At 38.4% G+C, this 24,223-nt stretch overlaps 1 protein-coding gene across 1 annotated transcript in view; it reads left to right on the top strand.

The window, feature by feature from the left end:
- IL17RC (interleukin 17 receptor C) overlaps positions 1-24,223 on the top strand; it is a 263,169-nt gene that overhangs the window by 194,705 nt on the left and 44,241 nt on the right. Inside the window, exon 15 of the mRNA XM_053689379.1 lies at positions 13,513-13,696. Within this exon, the coding sequence (XP_053545354.1) occupies positions 13,513-13,696 (184 nt within the window). The remainder of the gene's footprint in view (positions 1-13,512; positions 13,697-24,223) is intronic.

Genomic DNA, 24,223 nt, shown 5'->3' with positions numbered 1-24,223 from the left:
TTTGAATAGCTTCTCTATCTTTATGTATCACATCACTACTTTGTACACAGTAATAGATTTCCCAGTAATGCAGGTTACCAGAATAGCTGTAGGAAAACCGGAAAACACTCCATTGTTTCTATGTGGGGGGAAAAGTTTCATTATTTCCAGTGAAAAGGCACTATTTGAACCCTAATGTCTTCCAATAACTGCTATGTTATAATTTCTTACACTTTTGTACTAGATGAGTTTTAACCCTTTCAGCACAACTTTATTATTGGCCAGGGAAATTCATTATTTTTTTTGTTTGTTTTTTTCAGATCTGGAGCTCCAGCGGTAAACAAGATTTGTTTGTTTGTTCACAGGATAAGTGTAAGTCTACTAATTATCATATTTCTATATTCATATATGTAGTATCAAGAGTTAAAAATGTTGTTACTCGTGAAAGTGGGGAACAATTTATCATCACAAAAGAATTTTGATTATGCCATTTGTGGTTTTCACACGAGAATATGAGGGGAAGCCCATGGATGGTACTATTTCTCCAAGTTTAGAATTTTGTTTTGTAATTTTCTACCCTAGATAAAAAACACTAATGCTATATGTTTTCTGGGAAAATAACGGCAGTGAGCAACCTTATCACCAATCAAGGTCATTTGTTACAATGGTAAATTTATTATAACTTCGGTCTATATTTTATAAAACGAAAATAGTGCAATCTTACGGTACACAATATTTACTAGTTATTAAAAAACAATACAAAAATAAATTATGTCCTCTTACTCATATTTGCTGATAATTAAAGGGACAGTCAACTCCAAAAATGTTGTTGTTTAAAAAGATAAATAATCCCTTTATTACCCATTCCCCAGTTTTGCATAACCAAACCAAACCAACACAGTTATTTTATTAATATATTTTTTACCTCTGTGATTACCTTGTATCTAAGCTTCTTTTGACAGCCCCCAATCACATGGCTATTTATTGATTATCTATTGACTTGAATTTTATCCAATTATTGCAGTGTCAGCCACAACTCCACGGGAGAGAGCACAATGTTATCTATATGGCCCACATGAACTATCAGTCTCCTATTGTGAAAAGCAAATAAAAATGCATGTGATAAGATGCTGTCTATAGTGGCTTAAAAACAGGCAAAAATTTAGAGGTTTAAATGTTATAAAGTATATTAATATATCAATGCTGGTTGGGCAAAGCTGAGGAATGGATAGTAAAGGCATTATCTATCTTTTTAAACAAAAACAGTTATGGTGTAGACTGTCCCTTTAATATAAAGGGGAAGGAGAACACACGGACATTCTTACCACAGTTGAGGATGGAAAAACAGTATAATATAATTTTCTTACTTTGTAACAAATTGGAATTGAACCAGAAATATAGTATCTTAGCATAGATATCTGCAGCCCATTTTTATTGACTGGTAATAAAAAATGGTTGTTAAAATTGTTCCTTTTTTGTCTTTTGATAGAAAGTGGTAAAGAATGATATCAAGTTTTTGTGTCAAACGACAAAAACCTTTATCTGAAGCCAGGCAGCTGTGGTATATCCAATAAAGGAAGATATGTAAAGTTAAAGGGACACTGAACCCAAAAAAAATTGTGATTCAGATAAAGCATGACATTTTTAGCAACTTTCTAATTTACTCCTATTAGCAAATGTTCTTCATTCTCTTGGTATCTTTATTTGAAATGTAAGTTTAGATGCCGGCCCATTTTTGGTGAACAACCTGAGTTGTTCTTGCTGATTGGTGGATTAATTCATCCACCAATAAAAAAGTGCTGTCCAGAGTCTGAACCAATAAAAAAAAGTTTAGATGCCTTTTTTTCAAATAAAGATAGAAAGAGAATGAAGAAAAATTGATAATAGGAGTAAATTAGAAAGTTGCTTAACATTGCATGCTCTATCTGAATCCTGAAAGAAAAATTTGGGTTCAGTGTCCCTTTAATATGGTTGCAATATTGCTTATTGTATCCCGCGCTAACTTTAGCATGCCACTTGTAATCTAGCCCTGTATATAAAATTATAATAAACCCACATCTCCTATAGGTTTAATAGTAAGGTTTGTTTTGGTCTTTATTAGCAATGGAGATTGCAGACATAATGAATATATAGGCGACCGCTGGAACTCCAGATGTTTTAGAACTAGATTTCCCATGATGCTGCCTAAGCATCATAGGAAATGTAGTTCTGAAACATCTGGAGTGCCAAGGTTTGCCATCACTGATATAGGTGTTCTGTCGGAGTTTCATGGGAGTAACTTGTATTTTAATGAGGAAACCTCGCCCTGAGTTTTTAATTTTAAAAGCACTGCCCTCCATCCTGGATGCACCTTTTCAGCCATATTAGTCTCACCATCTTTTGAGTGGCGAGAATTTCCATTGTGAGAAATCTAATGCATGTGCAGTGAAACTTAATTTGCATCGGCATTATTTGAACTGTTACTACGCAGAAACCGTTCAGCAAATGCACAGTCTGTGCTGTGTAAATATACTTTAATTACAGCCCCCCGCCCCCGTCAAGATCAGATAGCTGGCAATGTTATCTGACTTTTGCTGAAGCTGCAATACCCATTGTTTCCTATAGGAGACACATCCCCAACTCGTCAGAACAGAGAGGGTCAGCCCTACTTTCTTTGAATATATCGCCAGACCCACGGATTGCGAGACTGGCAAGGCCAAAAAGGCAATTTCTCAATGACAATGATTTGATCAGCGGGTCCTAAGAATCAAGAAAGAAAAAGTTTGGGTTTTCATGTCCTTTTGATTGGACATATTACTAAATATATATGAACATATATATGTTAAACTTTTATCACAAATAAAAAAACGATTTTAATATGTTTAAGTAAAAGCTGTTTAAATATAAGGTGAAACTATCAGAAAGTGCCTGACTCTGTGAATCTTGGTCCTGGGACTCTATTACTAATTGGCTTATAGGGACAACTCCCACATAAAAAAAATGGGTTTAATTAATCACAGGAACATAATTTAAAGGGATATGAAACCCATTTTTCTTTCATGATTCAGATAGAGCATACAATTTTTAAATCCTTTTAATATATCACAATATGGTAGCTGTTTTACAAGAATACTTTTAACAATGTTATACATTTGCAAGTGCACTAGATGGCAGCAGTATTTCCTGTCATGTGGACACTACCTACCTAGGTATCTCTACAACAAAGAATACCATGGGAACTAAGACAATTTGATTTGTATGCAAAAATGTGTTAGAATTTGTATTGACATTACTGACTAATGTGTTTAACCCCCTCAAAGGAGTCCCAAAAAGGAGCTGCAATACTTGTGGCTTATGTTTAACCCCTTTGTGGAAGTTAAATACATATTATCTAGTTTCATTAATTCAAAAATGATATGGCCGAACAAATGAGTGCATGTAATTTGCATTAGAAAGTTCAAGCATTTTCTATCATGCACTTGAAATAGCAGCAATTGTTAAAGAGAAACTAAAGTCATTATTAAATGTCTATGATTTAAATAGTGCATACAATTTTAAACAACTTTCCAATTTACTTTTATTATCTAATTTGTTTTCTTCTCTTGGTAGCTTTTGTTGAAAACAGGAGCAGCAATGCACTTCTGGAATTGGTGGTTGCACATACATGTGCTTAAAATGTATCTAATAGCTCATCTCCCAACATTTCCTGGAATCTTTCTGGGATAGGGAGAAAGGGGAACTCATGGGCAGAATTACTTTGGGAGGGGTGTGGTTACAGCTGTGTCATGGGCTGAGCAAGGAAGGATGTTTTCTTGGCAGAGATGGGAAAGTCTCTAGCTAAGAAGCTGTAGGCGGGAAATGGTTCAACACCCCCCCCACTCCTGCGACAAACTCATAGGGGCATATTTATCCCCATGTTTGGCCAGGCTCGCCAGAAAATGCAGTTATGAAGCAGCGGTCACAAAGACATCGCCGGAAATCAACCCGATCGAGTACGATTGGATTGATTGATACCCCCTGCTGGCGGCCCATTGGCCGCGAGTGTGCAGGGGGCGGCGTTGCACCAGCAGCTCTCTTATTTTTTAGACCAAAAATACCGTACAGAGAAAAAAAAAAAAAAATTCTAATAGTTTCAGAGGTGTGAATCTCTCTACCACTAAAGCAAAGGCAGTTATCTTTTTCATCCAGTGAAGTACAAAAGAATACTGTAATATTAGTTTAAATTTAAAATTAAGCAATATTTCCTTAAAGGGACATGAAACCCAAAATTTATATTTCATGATTCAGATAGAGAATACAATTTTAAACAACTTTCCATTTTACGTGTATTATTTAATTTGCTTCCTTCTGTTGTTATCCTTTGCTGAAAGGTTTATCTGGTTAAGTTCAGGAGCAGCAAAGAACCTAGGAACCCTGCCTCAGATTCTATTTGCCAGAATACATGGGTCATCCTTGCATTCCTTTTAGTTTACTAAGAACAATAACCCAAACAGTCATAAAATATTTTAGGTTTCACAATAAAGGAATGCTAAATACATGTCAGCTGCAGCTTAGAGCCAAATGGCGCCTCTATTCTGTCCATTATCAATTTAAAAACAAATAGTTTTACTGTAGTTACTATTCAGAGAGTCCAGTAACTTTGTGAAAGTGTTTCCTGTCTCTGTAATTTTCTCAACTTTGTCCCTTTGCTTAAAGGGACATAACCAAAAATGTTTCCTTCTTGTTTTCTATAGAGCATGTTTTCTTTCATGTAATTAGCAAGAGTCCATAAGCTAGTGACGTATGGGATATACATTCCTACCAGGAGGGGCAAAGTTTCCCAAACCTCAAAATGCCTATAAATACACCCCCCACCACCACACCCACAAATCAGTTTTACAAACTTTGCCTCCTGTGGAGGTGGGTGAAGTAAGTTTGTGCTAGATTCTACGTTGATATGCGCTCCGCAGCAGGTTGGAGCCCGGTTTTCCTCTCAGCGTGCAGTGAATGTCAGAGGGATGTGAAGAGAGTATTGCCTATTTGAATTCAATGATCTCCTTCTACGGGGTCTATTTCATAGGTTCTCTGTTATCGGTCGTAGAGATTCATCTCTTACCTCCCTTTTCAGATCGACGATATACTCTTATATATACCATTTCCTCTACTGATTCTCGTTTCAGTACTGGTTTGGCTTTCTACTACATGTAGATGAGTGTCCTGGGGTAAGTAAGTCTTATTTTCTGTGACACTCTAAGCTATGGTTGGGCACTTTTATATAAAGTTCTAAATATATGTGTTTAAACATTTATTTGCCTTGATTCAGGATGTTCAACGTTCCTTATTTTCAGACAGTCAGTTTCATATTTGGGATAATGCATATGAATAATTAAATTTTTTCTTACCTTAAAATTTGACTTTTTTTCCTGTGGGCTGTTAGGCTCGCGGGGGCTGAAAATGCTTCATTTTATTGCGTCATTCTTGGCGCTGACTTTCTTGGCGCAAAAATTTTCTTGTCATTTCCGGCGTCATACGTGTCGCCAGAAGTTGCGTCATTTTTTTTACGTTTTTGCGCCAAAAATGTTGGCGTTACCGGATGTGGCACCATTTTTGGCGCCAAAAGCATTTAGGCGCCAAATAATGTGGGTGGCTTTTTTGGCGCTAAAAAATTTGAGCGTCATTGTTGTCTCCACAATATTTAAGTCTCATTATTTATTGCTTCTGGTTGCTAGAAGCTTGTTCATTGGCATTTTTTTCCCATTCCTGAAACTGTCATTTAAGGAATTTGATCAATTTTGCTTTATATGTTGTTTTTTTCTATTACATATTGCAAGATGTCTCCAATGGACTCTGAATCAGAAGCCACTTTTGGAAAAACGCTTAACTGAGTTTCAGTTCTACCAAAGCTAAGTTCATTTATTTTAAATGTTATAAATGTTTATCTTTAGCTATGGTTTGTAATAAGATATTATGTTATACTTTTACATGCGGAATCCATTAGTATTTATGCTTTATATATTTTCTTTTCTTACAAGAAATATTTAGAAGACTTATAATAAATATTTTTCTGATTCTATGTTAAAGGCTTTGTCTGACTTCGTGCCTTCTAATAAAATTTTTAGGTCTTTTTCACTTCTTTTTTAATTATTGAAGTTTCAAATGACCAACAACATACTGATTTATCCTTCTCTGATGATGTTTTTTTCAGAAATTTTCTTCATCAGATATTGACACTAACAAATCTACTTTTTTTTATTATTTTCCAATTATTAAAGTACATTTGTTCTTTGTTGAAAAGGTGTTGATTATTTTGGATATTAAGGTAACTAGTTCTTTAAGACTAGCTGACATTATTTCTGCCTATTTATTTCTTTAGAGGTTTTCTTTCCAATTCCCTATACTAGGGAATGGAATAGGCTGATAATTTTCTTTTATTCCTTCTTCAAAGGTTGTAAACTATATTCTTTGCCAGCAGTTAAATTCAATTTGGAGGGTTCTCCAGTTTATTGGGGCTATCTCTAATTCTACTAATTATGCTATTGTTTCTATAGCAAAATAGTATTTATTTTCCTTTAGATAGTTGTATCTTATTTATGGAAAATTATTTAGTTTAAGGTACTTTTCTTGGTCCTGTGATTTATTTGGATATTGCAATATTTCATTTTCTCTGTTTACTTTAAGAGTATCAGATTATGATTTTTTTTTTTTTTTTAAATATCTTTATTTTTGCGTGCAACAAACAGATGAAATTAGGTACATTCAACAGTTTACAGGTAAAATATGGTTACAAATCAGATGGTGCCTTCCGTCATACATCAGAAAGTTTCCCTGAACATAGTCATGGTAGACAATAACATCCATTTTGCACTATTTCCATTAAATCAAAAAAAAGAGAAAAAAAAAATAATAATAATAATAAAAAAAAACCTCAATAAAACTCTGAACATAAACACTACTAAACTCTTTACTCTCAACTGGTGTGGTTGACTCTCCAGATTATGATTTATTTTAGCATTGTTAAGGGACAACATTTACTAGACTAGGTGCTGTTGCATTTGTCTTGTTGTTTTGCATTTATTGATTATGCAAGTCCTCTGTATTGGCTGGTCCTTTAAACTGGACTATCATGCTAATAATTTCATTTGTGTCTTTATTTTATTGAATATTTTCGCAAATGAGGGTTAATCTATGTCTTTAGCTTTTTTAGCTAGAAGAATTTTGTGATTTAAAAAAAAATAAAAAAATAAAAAATCCATATTTCCTTTGTTCTAAGATAATCAATTATTTGTTTTATAATTGGATTCAATTCTTAACTGTTACTCTGGGCTTCAAGGTTGAGTTCTAAGACTAAAACTTTAAGCTTATACTAGTTTGGTTGTTCTTATTAAGGAACGAATTCCTGAGTTCTTTCCCAAGTAACATGTCTATAATTGGAGTTCGAAATCAGCTCCCTAATTTTGCGATGTACGTGCCGTATTCCAGCTTGGCTGGTAAGGGGCAGGTTAAGGCTTCTTTGAAATTTATTTTGTCCAAAATTTCTTTGATTTTATTCCAGCAAGGCTAACACTTTCTTTAACTGTGTTTCTGTCCTATATATTTTGGGTACTGTTGAAGCATGGCTGGGCACCCATGGGGTTCAAGCGCTGCTCAGACCTGGAATCTTCTGGGGTATTTCTTCCAGTTTCTTTTGAGGAACAGGGTTTTGGAGTTTTATTCAAACTATTTTGCCTTTTTATGGTCTTTGATAGCATTATTTGTTTTCATTAGATACAATAAATGCATATTTTCATTTTTCTGTTTTCATTCAGATTATTTTCTGAGGATGCAGAATCTCATATGATTCACTTACTCTTCAGGACATAGTTAGAGGATCTTCTTTTCTAAAGCTCTTGATTCCTCACACAAGGGTCACCTTTTTTAGGTTTCCAGAAGGTTTGTGTCACTGTCCTTGTCTCTATCAGACAAGGGATAATGTTATTGGGTTCCGTCTTTCGGTACCTTTAGTCTCAATTATTTCCTTCAGTTGCTATATATGCATAGAAGTTTTAGGTCTTATGGCCACAGCATTTGGATTCAATTCCCTTTGCTCATTTTCTCTAGAAAGAACCTTTCCAGTCTTTTATAAGTGTTGTTTCTTCAAGATCATGGTTGGAGGATCAATTTACCAAAAAGTTTGTTTTGATTCCTCAGACAAGGGTAACCTTTTTAGGTTTCCTGATGGATTCAGTGTTCTTGATTCTGTCTCTGACGGACAAGAGGCATCTGAAATTGGTTTCAGCTTATCGAAACCTTCAGTCTCAATCATTCCTTTCGGTAGCCTTATGCATGGAAATTCTAGGTCTTATGACTGCTGCATTGGATGCGATTCCCTTTGCTCGTTTTCACATGCGACCTCTTCAGCTCTGTATGCTGAACCAGTGGTGCAGGGATTATACAAAGATATCTCAATTAATATCTTTAAAACTGATTGTTCGACACTCTCTGACGTGGTGGACAGATCACCATCGTTTAGTTCAGGGGGCTTCTTTTTGTTCCTCCAACCTAGACTGTGATCTCAACAGATGCAAATCTGACAGGTTGGGGAGCTGTATGGGGGTTTCTGACAGCACAAGGGGTTTGGAAATCTCAGGAGGTGAGATTACCAATCAACATTTTTGGAACTCCGTGCAATTTTCAGAGCTCTTCAGTCGTGGCCTCTTCTAAAGAGAGAGTCGTTCATTTGTTTCTAGACGAACGATGTCACAACCGTGGCATATGTCAATCATCAAGGAGGAACTCACAGTCCTCTGGCTATGAAAGAAGTCTCTTGAATACTTGTATGGGTGGAATCCAGCTCCTGTCTAATTTCTGCGGTTCATATCCCAGGTATAGACAATTGGGAAGCGGATTATCTCAGTCGCCAAACACTACATCCGGGCGAATGGTTTCTTCACCCAGAGGTATTTCTTCAGATTGTTCAAATATGGGGACTTCCAGAAATAGATCTGATGGCTTCTCATCTAAACAAGAAGCTTCCCAGGTGTCTGTCCAGATCCAGGGATCCTCAGGCGGAAGCAGTGGATGCATTGTCACTTCCTTGGAAGTATCATCCTGCTTATATCTTTCCGCCTATAGTACTTTTTCCAAGATTCTAAGGAACGTTTGTTTATTCTGCTGGTGGCTCCAGCATGGCCTCACAGGTTTTGGTATGTGGATCTTGTCCGGATGGCCACTTGCCAACCGTGGACTCTTCCGTTAAGACCAGACCTTCTATCGCAAGGTCCTTTTTTCCATCAGGTTCTCAAATCCTTAAATTTGAAGGTATGGAGATTGAACGCTTGATTCTCAATCATAGAGGTTTCTCTGACTCTGTGATTAATACTATGTTACAGGCTCGTAAAACTGTATCTAGGAAGATATATTATCGAGTCTGGAAGATTTTCATTTCTTGGTGTTTTTTCTCATCATTTTTTCTTGGCATTCTTTTAGAATTCCTAGAATTTTACAGTTTCTTCAGGATGGTTTGGATAAGGTTTGTCTGCAAGTTCCTTAAAAGGTCAAATCTCTGCTCTTTCTGTTCTTTTTTTCATAGAAAGATTGCTAGTCTTCCTGATATTCATTGTTTTGTACAAGCTTTGGCTCGTATAAAACCTGTTATTAAGTCAATCTCTCCTCCTTGGAGTTTGAATTTGGTTCTGGGGGCTCTTCAAGCTCCTCCGTTTGAACCTATGCATTCGCTGGACATTAAATTACTTTCTTGGAAAGTTTTGTTTCTTTTGGCCATCTCTTCTGCTAGAAGAGTTTCTGAATTATCTGCTCTTTCTTGTGAGTCTCCTTTTCTGATTTTTCATCAGGATAAGGCGGTGTTGCGAACTTCTTTTAAATTTTTACCTAAGGTTGTGAATTCTAACAACATTAGTAGAGAATTGTGGTTCCTTCATTGTGTCCTAATCCTAAGAATTCTAAGGAAAACTTGTTGCATTCTTTGGATGTAGTTAGAGCTTTGAAATATTATGTTGAAGCTACTAAGGATTTCCGAAAGACTTCTAGTCTATTTGTTATCTTTTCCGGTTCTAGGAAAGGTCAGAAGGCTTCTGCCATTTCTTTGGCATCTTGGTTAAAATCTTTGTTTCATCATGCCTATGTCGAGTCGGGTAAAACTCCGCCTCAAAGGATTACAGCTCATTCTACTAGGTCAGTTTCTACTTCCTGGGCGTATAGGAATGAAGCTTCAGTTGTTCAGATTTGCAAAGCAGCCACTTGGTCTTCTTTGCATACTTTTACTAAATTCTACCATTTTGATGTGTTTTCTTCTTCTGAAGCAGTTTTTGGTAGAAAAGTACTTCAGGCAGCTGTTTCAGTTTGATTCTTCTGCTTATAATTTCAGTTTTTTTTCATTATAAGATTTAAACTTTATTTTGGGTGTGGATTATTTTCAGCGGAATTGGCTTGTCTTTATTTTATCCCTCCCTCTCTAGTGACTCTTGCGTGAAGATCCACATCTTTGGGTAGTCATTATCCCATACGTCACTAGCTCATGGACTCTTGCTAATTACATGAAAGAAAACATAATTTATGTAAGAACTTACCTGATAAATTCATTTCTTTCATATTAGCAAGAGTCCATGAGGCCCACCCTTTTGTGGTGGTTATGATTTTTTTGTATAAAGCACAATTATTCCAATTCCTTATTTTTTATGCTTTCGCACTTTTTTCTTATCACCCCACTTCTTGGCTATACGTTAAACTGAGTTGTGGGTGTGGTAAGGGGTGTATTTATAGGCATTTTGAGGTTTGGGAAACTTTGCCCCTCCTGGTAGGAATATATATCCCATACGTCACTAGCTCATGGACTCTTGCTAATATGAAAGAAATGAATTTATCAGGTAAGTTCTTACATAAATTATGTTTTTTTGTTTGTTTTTGTTTTTTAAACGCTTTCCAATTTACTTCTGTTATCAAATTTACTTTGTTCTCTTGGCATCTTTCGTTAAAAAGCAAGTAGGTAGGCTCAAGAGCGTGCATGTGTAGCACTATATAGCAGTAGTTTTGCTTCAGTGCTTTTGAAGTTATTCATTGTGCACTCTGCTGACATCTATTGCTCAAAAGCATTCTTGTAACTGAGCCATATAGTTCTCCACATGCTAACTACCAACATAGGGTTTCTCTTCAACAAAGAACAACATGAGAACAAAGTAAATTTGATAATAGACGTAAAATTAAAACTTTTTTTTATTCTTTCCTATTACAATCATTAATTTATTTTTGGGTTTTTATGTCTCTTTGAAGGGACATATTAAATAAATTATATGCATATGAAAGAGCAGATATTAAACATGTTAAAATATTTTTTTGTTTTATTTGTGATAAAAGTTTAAGGAAAAGCCCTTTCAATCTAACGTGAAACTCTCAGGAAGTGCCCGACTGTGTGAATCTGAGTCCCAGGACTCTATTGCTATTTGGTTCATAGGGACAACTCCCACATACAAAAATGGCTTTAATTCATCACAGGAACATCATTTAAAGGGACATGACACCCATTTTAAACCTCTGCTTCGTAAATATTAGTTGCAGGCTCAAATGAGCTAAGCCTCAGCTGTCGTAAAGGGACATGAAACCAAATTTAGTTTTTTTCATTATTCAGGTACAGCATACACTTTTAAACAACTTTGCAGTTTACGTCTATTATCAAATTTGCTTCATTCTCTTGGTATCCTTTGTTGAAAGTGCAGCAATGCACTACTAGGAGCTAGCTGAACACAATAGGTGAGCCAGCTAAAAGAGGCATTTGTGTGCAGACACCAGTCAGCAGCTATCTCCCATTTGTGTTTTGCTACTCCTGAGCATACCTAGATATAGTTTTCAACAAACAATACCAACATAACACAGCTAATTAGATAATAAGAGTAAATACATTTCCCATAGGATACAAGGGGTTAAAACATTTATTTTACCAAACAAAGGCTTCGTTTGAGATCCATAAAGTGTTAATATAAACATAGTGGGATAGGATCTTCCCGAGTGTCTAATGTCTCCATTGCCCCATGTTTCTGGCGAGCCTGCAGTTATGAAGCAGCTTTCACAAAGACCGCTGCTCCATAACCTGTCCGCCTGCTCAGAGCAGACGGACAGACATCACCGGAAATCAACCGGATCAAGTACGATCGGGTTGATTGACACCTCCCTGCTGGCGGCCCATTGGCCACGAGTCTGCAGGGGGCGGCGTTGCACCAGCAGCTCTTGTGAGCTGCTGGTGCAATGCTGAATACGGTGAGCATATTGCTCGCCGTATTCAGCGAGGTCTGTCGGACCTGATCCGCACTGTCAGATCAGGTCCGACAGACCTTGATAAATAGGGGCCATAGGATCCAGGAGAGTTGGCAGGTCTGTAATAGTATTTGGAACATGTTATAGTTCAAATACCATGTCGGAATTTTGTTGTTTTTTTTTAGACCAAAAATACCGTACAGAGAAAACTAAAACAAAAAAAAAGCAAAACAATTTTCTAATAGTTTCAGAGGTGTGAATCTCTCTACCACTAAAGCAAAGGCAGTTATCTTTTTCAGCCAGTGAAGTACAAAAGAATACTGTAATATTAGTCTAAATTTAAAATTAAGCATATTTCCTTAAAGCGACCATGAAACCCAAAATTTATATTTCATGATTCAGATATAGAATACAATTTTAAACAAACTTTCCATTTTTACTTGTAGTATTTAATTTGCTTCCTTCTGTTGTTATCCTTTGCTGAAAGGTTTATCTGGTTAAGTTCAGGAGCAGCAAAGAACCTAGGAACCCTTCCTCAGATTCTATTTGCCAGAATACATGGGTCATCCTTGCATTCCTTTTAGTTTACTAAGAACAATAACCCAAACAGTCATAAAATATTTTAGGTTTCACAATAAGGAATGCTAAATACATGTCAAGCTGCAGCTTAGAGCCAAATGGGCGCCTCTATTCTGTCCATTATCAATTTAAAAAACAAATAGTTTTACTGTAGTTACTATTCAGAGAGTCCAGTAACTTTGTGAAAGTGTTTCCTGTCTCTGTATTTGTCTCAACTTTGTCCCTTTGCTTAAAGGGACATGAAACCAAAAATATTTCCTCCTTGGTATCTATAGAGCATGTTTTTTTGTTTGTTTTTGTTTTTTAAACGCCTTCCAATTTACTTCTGTTATCAAATTTACTTTGTTCTCTTGGCATTCTTCGTTAAAAAGCAAGTAGGTAGGCTCAAGAGCGTGCACGTGTAGCACTATATAGCAGTAGTTTTGCTTCAGTGCTTTTGAAGTTATTCATTGTGCACTCTGCTGACATCTATTGCTCAAAAGCATTCTTGTAACTGAGCCATATAGTTCTCCACATGCTAACTACCAACACAGGGTTTCTCTTCAACAAAGAACAACATGAGAACAAAGTAAATTTGATAATAGACGTAAAATTAAAACTTTTTTTTTTTATTCTCTCTGATTACGATCATTAATTAATTTGTGGGTTTTTATGTCTCTTTGAAGGGACATATTATTATATAAATTATATGCATATGAAAGAGCAGATATTAAACATGTTAAAATATTTTTTTTGTTTTATTTGTGATAAAAGTTTAAGGAAAAGCCCTTTCAATCTAACGTGAAACTCTCAGGAAGTGCCCGACTGTGTGAATCTGAGTCCCAGGACTTTATTGCTATTTGGTTCATAGGGACAACTCCCACATACAAAAATGGCTTTAATTCATCACAGGAATATCATTTAAAGGGACATGAAACCCATTTTAAACCTCTGCTTCGTAAATATCAGTTGCAGGCTCAAATGAGCTCAGCCTCAGCTGTCTTAAAGGGACATGAAACCAAATTTAGTTTTTTCATTATTCAGGTACAGCATACACTTTTGAACAACTTTGCAGTTTACTTCTATTATCAATTTTGCTTTATTCTCTTGGTATCCTTTGTTGAAAGTGCAGCAATGCACTACTGGGAGCTAGCTGAACACAATGGGTGAGCCAGCGAAAAGAGGCATTTGTGTGCAGCCACCAGTCAGCAGCTATCTCCCATTTGTGTTTTGCTACTCCTGAGCATACCTAGATATAGTTTTCAACAAACAATACCAAGAGAACACAGCTAATTAGATAATAAAAGTAAATACATTTCCCATAGGATACAAGGGGTTAAAACATTTCTTTTACCAAACTATATTTTCAAAATTTGGCTCAACTGAAAAACCTCATGAGCTAATCTTAGATTAAACAAGATTAAAAAAAAATCATGATAAATGATTTGTCTAAAATCTTTGAGAGTGCTAGTTATTTGGGTGAAGATTCACATTTTCTTTACTTCTTGATGAAATAAATAACGTGTTATTAGTGCTGGGAAAGAAATCCCTTAACACTGAAGTGACGTTGACATTATGTTGTGTAATTTTTGAGTTTCATTCTGCTTCCGTTATCTGTACATAACACAGTTGAGGACACTCACTGCAATTAGAACAAAGACAAACCAAGTTTAATAGCTCAGATATCTTATGAACCAGAGTAAAAATGTTCATCTTAAATAGATAACTGAAATATATAATCCTAGGACAATCAACTCTATAATTCCATGTAAATGCACTAAAGGAATATGGGAGTTAAATATAATTAAATTTTACTGATTGATGGTATGTAGTATGTGGCCCCTTAGCTTAGATTCCTGCTTCTTTAAATAAAGATAGCAAAAGAACGAATAAAAAACTGATAATCTGAGTAAAAATTAGAAAGTTGGTTAAATTGCATGCTCTATCTGAATCATAAAAGAAAAAAATTGGGTTTTAGTGTCCTTTTTAAACCTTAATGTTGACTCTTGTCCCTTTAATTAAGACCAATTAAACATATACTTTTGTTATGCTTTCTTATGCTGTAAAAAGTGGTCTGGCTCCATGCTTTCTAGAGTGGTTGAAAAGCAAATTCCGTAACCTAAGTATACTGCAAAATGCTGCAAACTCACTGAATTCAGCCATGTATCTTATATCTCTTGATTGAGCCAATAAGGGTTATTGGTAAATAAGTATGTACACTGCTCTAAGCAATCACAGTGTAGTTTATGAAGCTGTGTTCTGGCAATTTGCTACATGCTTAAAAGGACATGAAACACAAACATTTTTCTTTCATGATTCAGGTTAAGCATACAATTTTTATAAAAGTTTCCAATTTACTATTATCAATTTTACTTTGTTCTTATGTTGTCCTTTGTTGAAGAGAATACATGTGTATGCTCAAGAGCAGTATTGCCGGAATCTAGCTGATGATTGGAGGCTGCACTTATATGCCTCTTGTCATTGACTCATCAAATGTGTTAAATTAGCTTTCAATAGCTGCATTGCTGCTCCTGAGCTTACCCCAGGTATTCTCTTCAACAAAGGATATCAAGAGAATGAAGCTAATTTGATCATAGAAGTAAAGAGGAAAGGTGTACTTTCTTTCTTCTCTTGACATTCTTTGTTGAAAAAGCATACCAATTTAGGCTCAGAGCAGCAATGCATTACTGAGAGATTGCTTGTTATTGGTGGGCTGCACAAATGTGCCCTCTTGTCATTGGCTCACCATATGTGCTCAGCTACCTCCCAGTGCATTGCTGCTCTGGAACTGACTTTAACCCATGAAAAAAGGGTTAGATGTATAGTTAGTGGGGACACTCAAGTCAAAATTAAACTTTCATGATTCAGTATAGAGCATGGAGCTCGGGAGGTACCAGATCTGACCTCAGTTTCTTACAACATTAGGGCAAGTACCCTGCCCTTTTATAAATGCGACAATCACCAGTCTCAATGTTGGCAGCTTCTTCTACCCCTTTACTTTTACTCACCTCTCCCTGACTCCTCCCTCTGGCCTAACTTTAACCCCCTACTTGAGGGCCTACTGGGGGTAAAAAACTTTATTTCAATTCAAGGTTACATTTACTGAATATATCTTTTCAGCTAGTGAAGTGAAAACACGAGCTGTCACTTATGACTCCTTTGTACAGTTCAAAAAACTTTGAGTAGGATTCTTTGTAACAGTGTCAAATCACGTTAAATTGGATGTCACAAATTATACCCTCCATTAAGCAATGTTTGGAAAAGATTTTGCAAACGCTATCACTTGAGAAACTGGAAATACTGTCAAGGCGATCACGCTGTGTTCTATTCACAAATATATCATGTGTAGACAAGGCCCAGGCGGAGGAAATAGAAAGTGAAGATAGGCGATTACAGTGCCCATCTGATTGGTTGTGAATCCTGTCACTAACTGAGACACAGACCAAACAGATGTATGGAATTACAGGAAGTGACTTCAGATTGGAGTTTTCAATGTATTGGAGTCTGAGCGTCACTTCCAGTGATTCCATACATCTGATTGGCTTCGAGTCTCAGTGAGTGACAAGATTCAAACCAATCAGATGGGCACTGTGTATACCATATCTGGGCCCTTGTTATACATGATATATTTGTGAATAGAACACAGCGTGATCTCTTTGACAGTATTCCAGTTTCTCAAGTGATAACGTTTGCAAAATCCGCCTCTGAGGGAGTCTCAAGGGGGGCAAAGCCCCCCCTTGTAAACCTCACTCTCCAAGGTTTACTTGGGGTGTATGCCAGAAGATCGGCGGTGCGTCCCTCCAAGACAGGCAAAACAGATAGTGAAATAGAAGAGTCACCGGAAGTGTTATCAGATTGGTGTTTTCAAGGAATTGGAGTTCTCGACAGAACACCGGCCCCAAGAAATTGATGAAGATGGCCCAGCCCCCCTTACCTTTGCCCTCAGAACAGGCAGCGGACTTGGCAGGTAACTAAGTGGGGCACTGATTCTGTTCCCCCCGACCCCCACACCCAAGGCAGGAACAGAGCGGCACATCTGCCCAAACAGATGTAACCCTGTGGTGCTGGCGTGGCGGCTCTCACGGGAAAACTCCCGGTACCCCCAATGGGCCCAATCCAACACTGAGTGTAGAAAGCCTCTATGCACATGGCTAAAGTTGATTCCTTACATTGTCAAGAAGATCTATTATAGTTTGATTTAAACTAATTTTATTTTACTGTAGTATTTAAGTATCCTGAGTGCAGTATACGCCATCACTCTCAAAATGGTTTAATTTATTTAACTTTTTTGTTGATTCATAGTTGTTTTTTCTTCCTTTAAAGCCCAATAAAAACAATAAAAGATGATTAAGCTCTTCCTTTCTTGCAGATGTACGACAAAGATGGAGCCCTTTCCTGGGTGCTGTGTATTGTAATCGTTGCCTGTTTACCTGTTTGTTCTATTCCTGAAGAAGAATGAACTGGAAAGTAAGATATCACTTGTCTCATCTAATTTTAAACAAAGCAGATGATCTATTTAACGGACAATGACAAATGGCTAAAATTGCCCGTTTTAAAGCTTAATAACTAAACAAAACCAGGCTCTTTTTTGTTCCTTTTTAAAATTATGCCTCGAAAAAAAGATGGAAGCATGGAAGTATTTAAAATATTCTGACATTTCCTCCCAGTGTGCAGGTTGTATCAGTTTTGAGTACGAAGGTGATAGTATAAATATATTCTTGACAAACATCTTGTAATATCTAAGCAATTTAAAGGGACAGTCTAGTCCAAAATATACATTCATGATTCAGATAGGACATGTAATTTTAAACAATTTTCAATTTACTTTTATCACCAATTTCTCTTGTTAAGTGTATCCAGTCCACGGATCATCCATTACTTATGGGATATTCTCCTTCCCAACAGGAAGTTCCAAGAGGATCACCCACAGCAGAGCTGCTATATAGCTCCTCCCCTCACTGCCATACCCAGTCATTCTCTTGCAACTCTCAACTAAGATGGAGGTCGTAAGAGGACTGTGGTGTTTCTATACTGAGTTTATTTCTTCAATCAAAAGTTTGTTATTTTTATATGGTACCGGAGTGTATTGTTTATCTCAGGCAGTATTTGGAAGAAGAATCTGCCTGCGTTTTCTATGATCTTAGCAGAAGTAACTAAGATCCCTTTGCTGTTCTCACATATTCTGAGGAGTGAGGTAACTTCAGAGGGGGGAAATAGCGTGCAGGTTTCCTTCAATAAGGTATGTGCAGTTAAAATATTTTTCTAGGGATGGAATTTGCTAGAAAATGCTGCTGATACCGAAGTAATGTAAGTAAAGCCTTAAATTGTAAAAATTTTGTTAGTGTAACTGCCTTTTTTTCCCTGTTATTTCAAATTTTGACAAAATTTGTGATTCTTAAAGGCGCAGAGTAACGTTTTTTATATTGCTTGTAAACTTGTTTTAAGTGTTTTCCAAGCTTGCTAGTCTCATTGCTAGTCTGTTTAAACAGGTCTGATACAGAGGAACCTACTTGTTCATTATGTTTGAAAGCCATGGTGGAGCCCCATAGGAGAATGTGTACTAAATGTATTGATTTCACCTTAAACAGTAAAGATCAGTCTTTATCTATAAATGAATTATCACCAGAGGGTTCTATCAAGGGGGAAGTTATGCTGACTAACTCTCCCCACGTGTCAGACCCTTCGCCTCCCGCTCAGGGGACGCATGCTAAGTATGGCGCCAATTACATCAGGGACGCCCATAGCGATTACCCTTTGCAGGACATGGCTGCAATCATGAATAATACCCTGTCAGAGGTATTATCTAGATTGCCTGAATTAAGAGGCAAGCGCGATAGCTCTGGGGTTAGGAGAGATACAGAGCGCGCAAATGCTGTAAGAGCCATGTCTGATACTGCGTCACAGTATGCAGAACATGAGGATGGAGAGCCTTCATTCTGTGGGGTGACATCTCTGACTCGGCGGGAAACCTGATTCAGAGATTTCTAATTTTAACTTTAAGCTTGAGAACCTCCGTGTATTTCTTGGGGAGGTATTAGCTGCTCTGAATGACTGTAACACAGTTGCAATTCCAAGAGAAATTGTGTAGGCTGGATAGATACTATGCGGTGCCGGTGTGTACTGACGTTTTTCCTATACCTAAAAGGCTTACAGAAATTATTAGCAAGGAGTGGATAGACCCGGTGTGCCCTTTTCCCCACCCTCCTATATTTAGAAAAATGTTCTCCAATAGACGCCACTACACGGGAGACGGTCCCTAGGTGGAGGGAGAAGCAGTTTCTACTTTAGCAAAGCGTACCCACTATCCCGGTTGAGGACAGTTGTGCTTTTTCAGATCCAATGGATAAAAAATTGGAGGGTTACCTTAAGAAAATGTTTATTCAACAAGGTTTTATTTTGCAGCCCCTTGCATGCATTGCGCCTGTCACTGCTGCGGCGGCATTCTGGTTTGAGGCCCTGGAAGAGGCCATCCATACAGTCCATTGGAGGAAATTATTGACAAGCTTAGAACGCTTAAGCTAGCTAACTCATTTGTTTCTGATGCCCATTGTTCATTTGACTAAACTAACGGCTAAGAATTCCGGATTCGCCATCCAGGCGCGTAGGGCGCTATGGCTTAAATCCTGGGTCAGCTGACGTGACTTCAAAGTCTAAGTTACTCAACATTCCTTTCAAGGGGCAGACCTTATTCGGGCCTGGCTTGAAGGAAATTATTGCTGACATTACTGGAGGCAAGGGTCATACCCCTTCCTCAGGACAGGGCCCAAATCAAAGGCCCAAACAGTCTAATTTTCGTGCCTTTCGAAATTTCAAGGCAGGAGCAGCATCAACTTCCTCCCGCTTCAAAACAAGAGGGAACTGTTGCTCATTCCAGACAGGCCTGGAAACCTAACCAGGCCTGGAACAAGGGCAAGCAGGCCCAGAAAACCTGCTGCTGCCCCCAAGACAGCATGAAGGCAACGGCCCCTATCCGGAAATGGATCTAGTGGGGGGCAGACTTTCTCTCTTCGCCCAGGCATGGGCAAGAGATGTTCAGGATCCCTGGGCGTTGGAGATCATATCTCAGGGATTTCTTCTGGACTTCCAAGCTTCTCTTCCACAAGGGAGATTTCATCTTTCAAGGTTATCAAGCAAACCAGATAAAGAAAGAGGCCATTCCTAAGCTCTGTGCAAGACCTCCTAGTAATGGCGAGTGATCCCATCCAGTTCCGCGGATGGAACAGGGACAGGGCTTTTATTCAAAATCTGTTTGTGGTTCCCAAGAAAGAGGGAACCTTCAGACCAATCCTTGGATCTAAGATCTTAAACAAATTCCTCAGAGTTCCATCATTCAAAATGGAAACTATTCGGACCATCCTACCCATGATCCAAGAGGGTCAGTACATGACCACAGTGGACTTAAAGGATGCCTACCTTCACATACCGATTCACAAGATCATCATCGGTTCCTAAGGTTTGCCTTTCTAGACAGGCATCTACCAATTTGTAGCTCTTCCCTTCGGGTTGGCCACAGCCCGCCGAGAATTTTTACAAAGGTTTCTGGGCTCACTTCTGGCCGGTTCTAAGACCGCGAAGGCATAGCGGTGGCTCCGTATCTAGACGACATCCTGATACAGGCGTCACAGCTTTCAAATTGCCAAGTCTCATACAGAGATAGTTCTGGCATTTCTGAGGTCACATGGGTGGAAAGTGAACGTGGAAAATAGTTCTCTATCCCCACTCACAAGAGTCACCTTCCCTAGGGACTCGTATAGATTCTGTAGAGATGAAAATTTACCTGACGGAGTCCAGGTTATCAAAACTTCCTAAATGCCTTGCCGTGTCCTTCATTCCATTCCAAGTCCCGTCAGTGGCTCAGTGCATGGAAGTAATCGGCTTAATGGTAGCTGGCAAATGGACATAGTGCCATTTGCGCGCCTGCATCTCAGACCGCTGCAATTACTGCATTGCTATGTCAGTTGGAATGGGGATTACTCAGATTTGTCCCCCTCTACTAAATCCTGGATCAAGAGACCAGAGATTCTCTTCTCTGGTGGCTATCTCGGGTTCCATCTGTCCCAGGGTATGACCTTTCACAGGCCAGATTAGACAATTGTAACAAACAGATGCCAGCCTTCTAGGTTGGGGCGCGGTCTGGAACTCCCTGAAGGCTCAGGGATCGTGGACTCAGGAGGAGAAACTCCTCCCAATAAATATTCTGGAGTTAAGAGCAATATTCAATGCTCTTCTAGCTTGGCCTCAGTTAGCAACCCTGAGGTTCATCAGATTATAGTCGGACAACATCACGACTGTGGCTTACATCAACCATCAAGGGGGAACCAGGAGTTCCCTAGCGATGTTAGAAGTCTCAAAGATAATTCGCTGGGCAGAGTCTCACTCTTGCCACCTGTCAGCGATCCACATCCCAGGCGTAGAGAACTGGGAGGTGGATTTTCTAAGTCGTCAGACTTTTCATCCGGGGGAGTGGGAACTCCATCCGGAGGTGTTTGCTCAATTGGTTCATCGTTGGGGCAAACCAGAACTGGATCTCATTGCGTCTCGCCAGAACGCCAAGCTTCCTTTTTTACGGATCCAGGTCCAGGGACCCGGGAGCGACGCTGATAGATGCTCTAGCAGCTCCTTGGTTCTTCAACCTGGCTTATGTGTTTCCACCGTTTCCTCTGCTCCCTCGACTGATTGCCAAAATCAAGCAGGAGAGAGCATCGGTGATTCTGATAGCGCCTGCGTGGCCACGCAGGACCTGGTATGCAGACCTACTGGACATGTCATCCTTTCCACCATGGACTCTGCCTCTGAGGCAGGACCTTCTAATACAAGGTCCTTTCAATCATCCAAATCTAATTTCTCTGAGACTGACTGCATGGAGATTGAACGCTTGCTTCTATCAAGGCGTGGCTTCTCCGAGTCAGTCATTTATACCTTAATACAGGCACGAAAGCCTGTCACCAGGAAAATCTACCATAAGATATGGCGTAAATATCATTATTGGTGTGAATCCAAGAATTACTCATGGAGTAAGGTTAGGATTCCTAGGATATTGTCCTTTCTCCAAGAGGGTTTGGACAAAGGATTATCAGCTAGTTCTTTAAAAGGACAGATTTCTGCTCTGTCTATTCTTTTGCACAAGCGTCTGGCAGAGGTTCCAGACGTCCAGGTATTTTGTCAGGCTTTGCTTAGAATTAAGCCTGTGTTTAAAACTGTTGCTCCCCCGTGGGAGCTTAAACTTGGTTCTTAAAGTTCTTCAAGAGTTCCGTTTGAACCCCTTCATTCCATTGATATTAAACTTTTATCTTGGAAAGTTCTGTTTTTGATGGCTATTTCCTCGGCTCGAAGAGTCTCTGAGCTATCTGCCTTACAATGTGATTCTCCTTATCTGATTTTTCATGCAGATAAGGTAGTTCTGCGTACCAAACCTGGGTTTTTACCTAAGGAGGTTTCTAACAAGAATATCAATCAAGAGATTGTTGTTCCATCATTGTGTCCTAATCCTTCTTCAAAGAAGGAACGTCTTTTACATAATCTGGACGTAGTCCATGCCCTTGAAGTTTTACTTACAAGCTTCCCTCTGTTTGTCGATTACTCTGGACAGAGGAAGAGGTCAAAAGGCTTCGGCAACCTCTCTTTCCTTTTGGCTTCGGAGCATAATTCGCTTAGCCTATGAGACTGCTTGACAGCAGCCCCCTGAAAGGATTACAGCTCATTCTACTAGAGCTGTGGCTCTCCACCTGGGGCCTTTAAAAATGAGGCCTCTGTTTGAACAGATTTGCAACGGTTGCGACTTGGTCTTCGCTTCACACCTTTTCAAAATTTACAAATTTGATACTTTTGCTTCTTCGGAGGCTGTTTTTGGGAGAAAGGTTCTTCAGGCAGTGGTTCCTTCCATTTAATCCTGCCTTGTCCCTCCCATCATCCGTGTACTCTTAGCTTTGGTAATCTGGTATCTCATAAGTAATGGATGATCGTGGACTGGATACACTTAACAAGAGAAAACATAATTTATGCTTTACCTGATAAATTTATTTCTCCTGTTAAGTGTGGTCAGTCCACGGGTCATCATTACTTCTGGGATATTAACTCCTCCCCAACAGGAAGTGCAAGAGGATTCACCCAGCAGAGCTGCCTACATAGCTCCTCCCCTCTACGTCACCCTCCAAGTCATTCTCTTGCACCCAACGAATAGATAGGATGTGTGAGAGGACTGTGGTGATTATACTTAGTTTCATACCTTCAATCAAAAGTTTGTTATTTTATAATAGCACCGGAGTGTGTTATTCCTTCTTTGGTAGAATTTGAAGAAGAATCTACCCTGAGTTTTTTCTATGATTTTAGCCGGCGTAGTTAAGATCATATTGCTGTTTCTCTCGGTCATCTGAGGAGAGGGTAAACTTCAGATCAGGGGACAGCGGCGCAGATTAATCTGCAAAGAGGTATGTAGCAGCTTATTATTTTCTGACAATGGAAATTGATGAGAAAATTCTGCCATACCGATATTAATGTAAACTCAGCCTTAAATGCAGTAGCAGCAACTGGTATTAGGCTGTCATGTATGTATATTTTACACTTCAGTATTCTGGGGAATGGCACATCACTGGAATTATACTGTAGTGCATAAGACTTTAGCCTAATTTGCAGGAGCTAGCAACAGGCTTTTTAATAACACTTAATTAATTAATGTTAAACGTTTTTGCTGGCATGTAAAATCGTTTAATTTTCTGAGGGTACTGGGTGAAAAAATGTTTTGGGCACTATTTTTTTCCACTTGGCAGTCGTTTTATTTAATTTAAGACAGTTTACTGATCTCTCTCACTGTTGTGTGTGAGGGGGAGGGGCCTTTTTTTGGCGCTTTTGCTACGCATCAAAAAATTCAGTCAGAAGTTTTATTGTCTTCCCTGCATGATCCGGTTCATCTCTACAGAACTCAGGGGTCTTCAAAACTTATTTTGAGGGAGGTATATCACTCACAGCAGAGCTGTGAGATTGTAATTGACTGTGATAAAAAAACGTTTATTTCTGTTATTGTTTTTCTGCTATCAGGGTTAGTTATCCTTTGCTAATGGGAGCAATCCTTTGCTAAAATTGTGTTTTTACAAAGATTTGATGCTATAACTTCTCAGTTTATTAATTTTCAACCTGTCATAACTTTTTCTGTGCTTATTATAGGCACAGTACGTTTTCATATTATAGTAAATTACTTGAAAAGTATTTCCAAGTTGTAGTTTATTTGCTAGTGTGTTAAACATGTCTGATTCAGAGGAAGATATCTGTGCTATATGTGCTTAAGCCCAAAGTGGAGCCCAATAGAAATTTAAGTACTAACTGCATTGATGCTACTTTAAATAAAAGTCAATCTGTACAAATTGAACATATTTCACCAAACACAACGAGGGGAGAGTTATGCCGACTAACTCGCCTCACGTGACAGTACCCTGCATCTCCCGCTCGGGAGGTGCGTGATATGTAGCGCCGAGTACATCTGGGCGGCCAT

This window comes from Bombina bombina, chromosome 7, assembly GCF_027579735.1.
Source record: "Bombina bombina isolate aBomBom1 chromosome 7, aBomBom1.pri, whole genome shotgun sequence".
Classification (NCBI taxonomy): Eukaryota; Metazoa; Chordata; class Amphibia; order Anura; family Bombinatoridae; genus Bombina; species Bombina bombina.
This window is presented reverse-complemented; position numbering and strand designations above follow the sequence as displayed.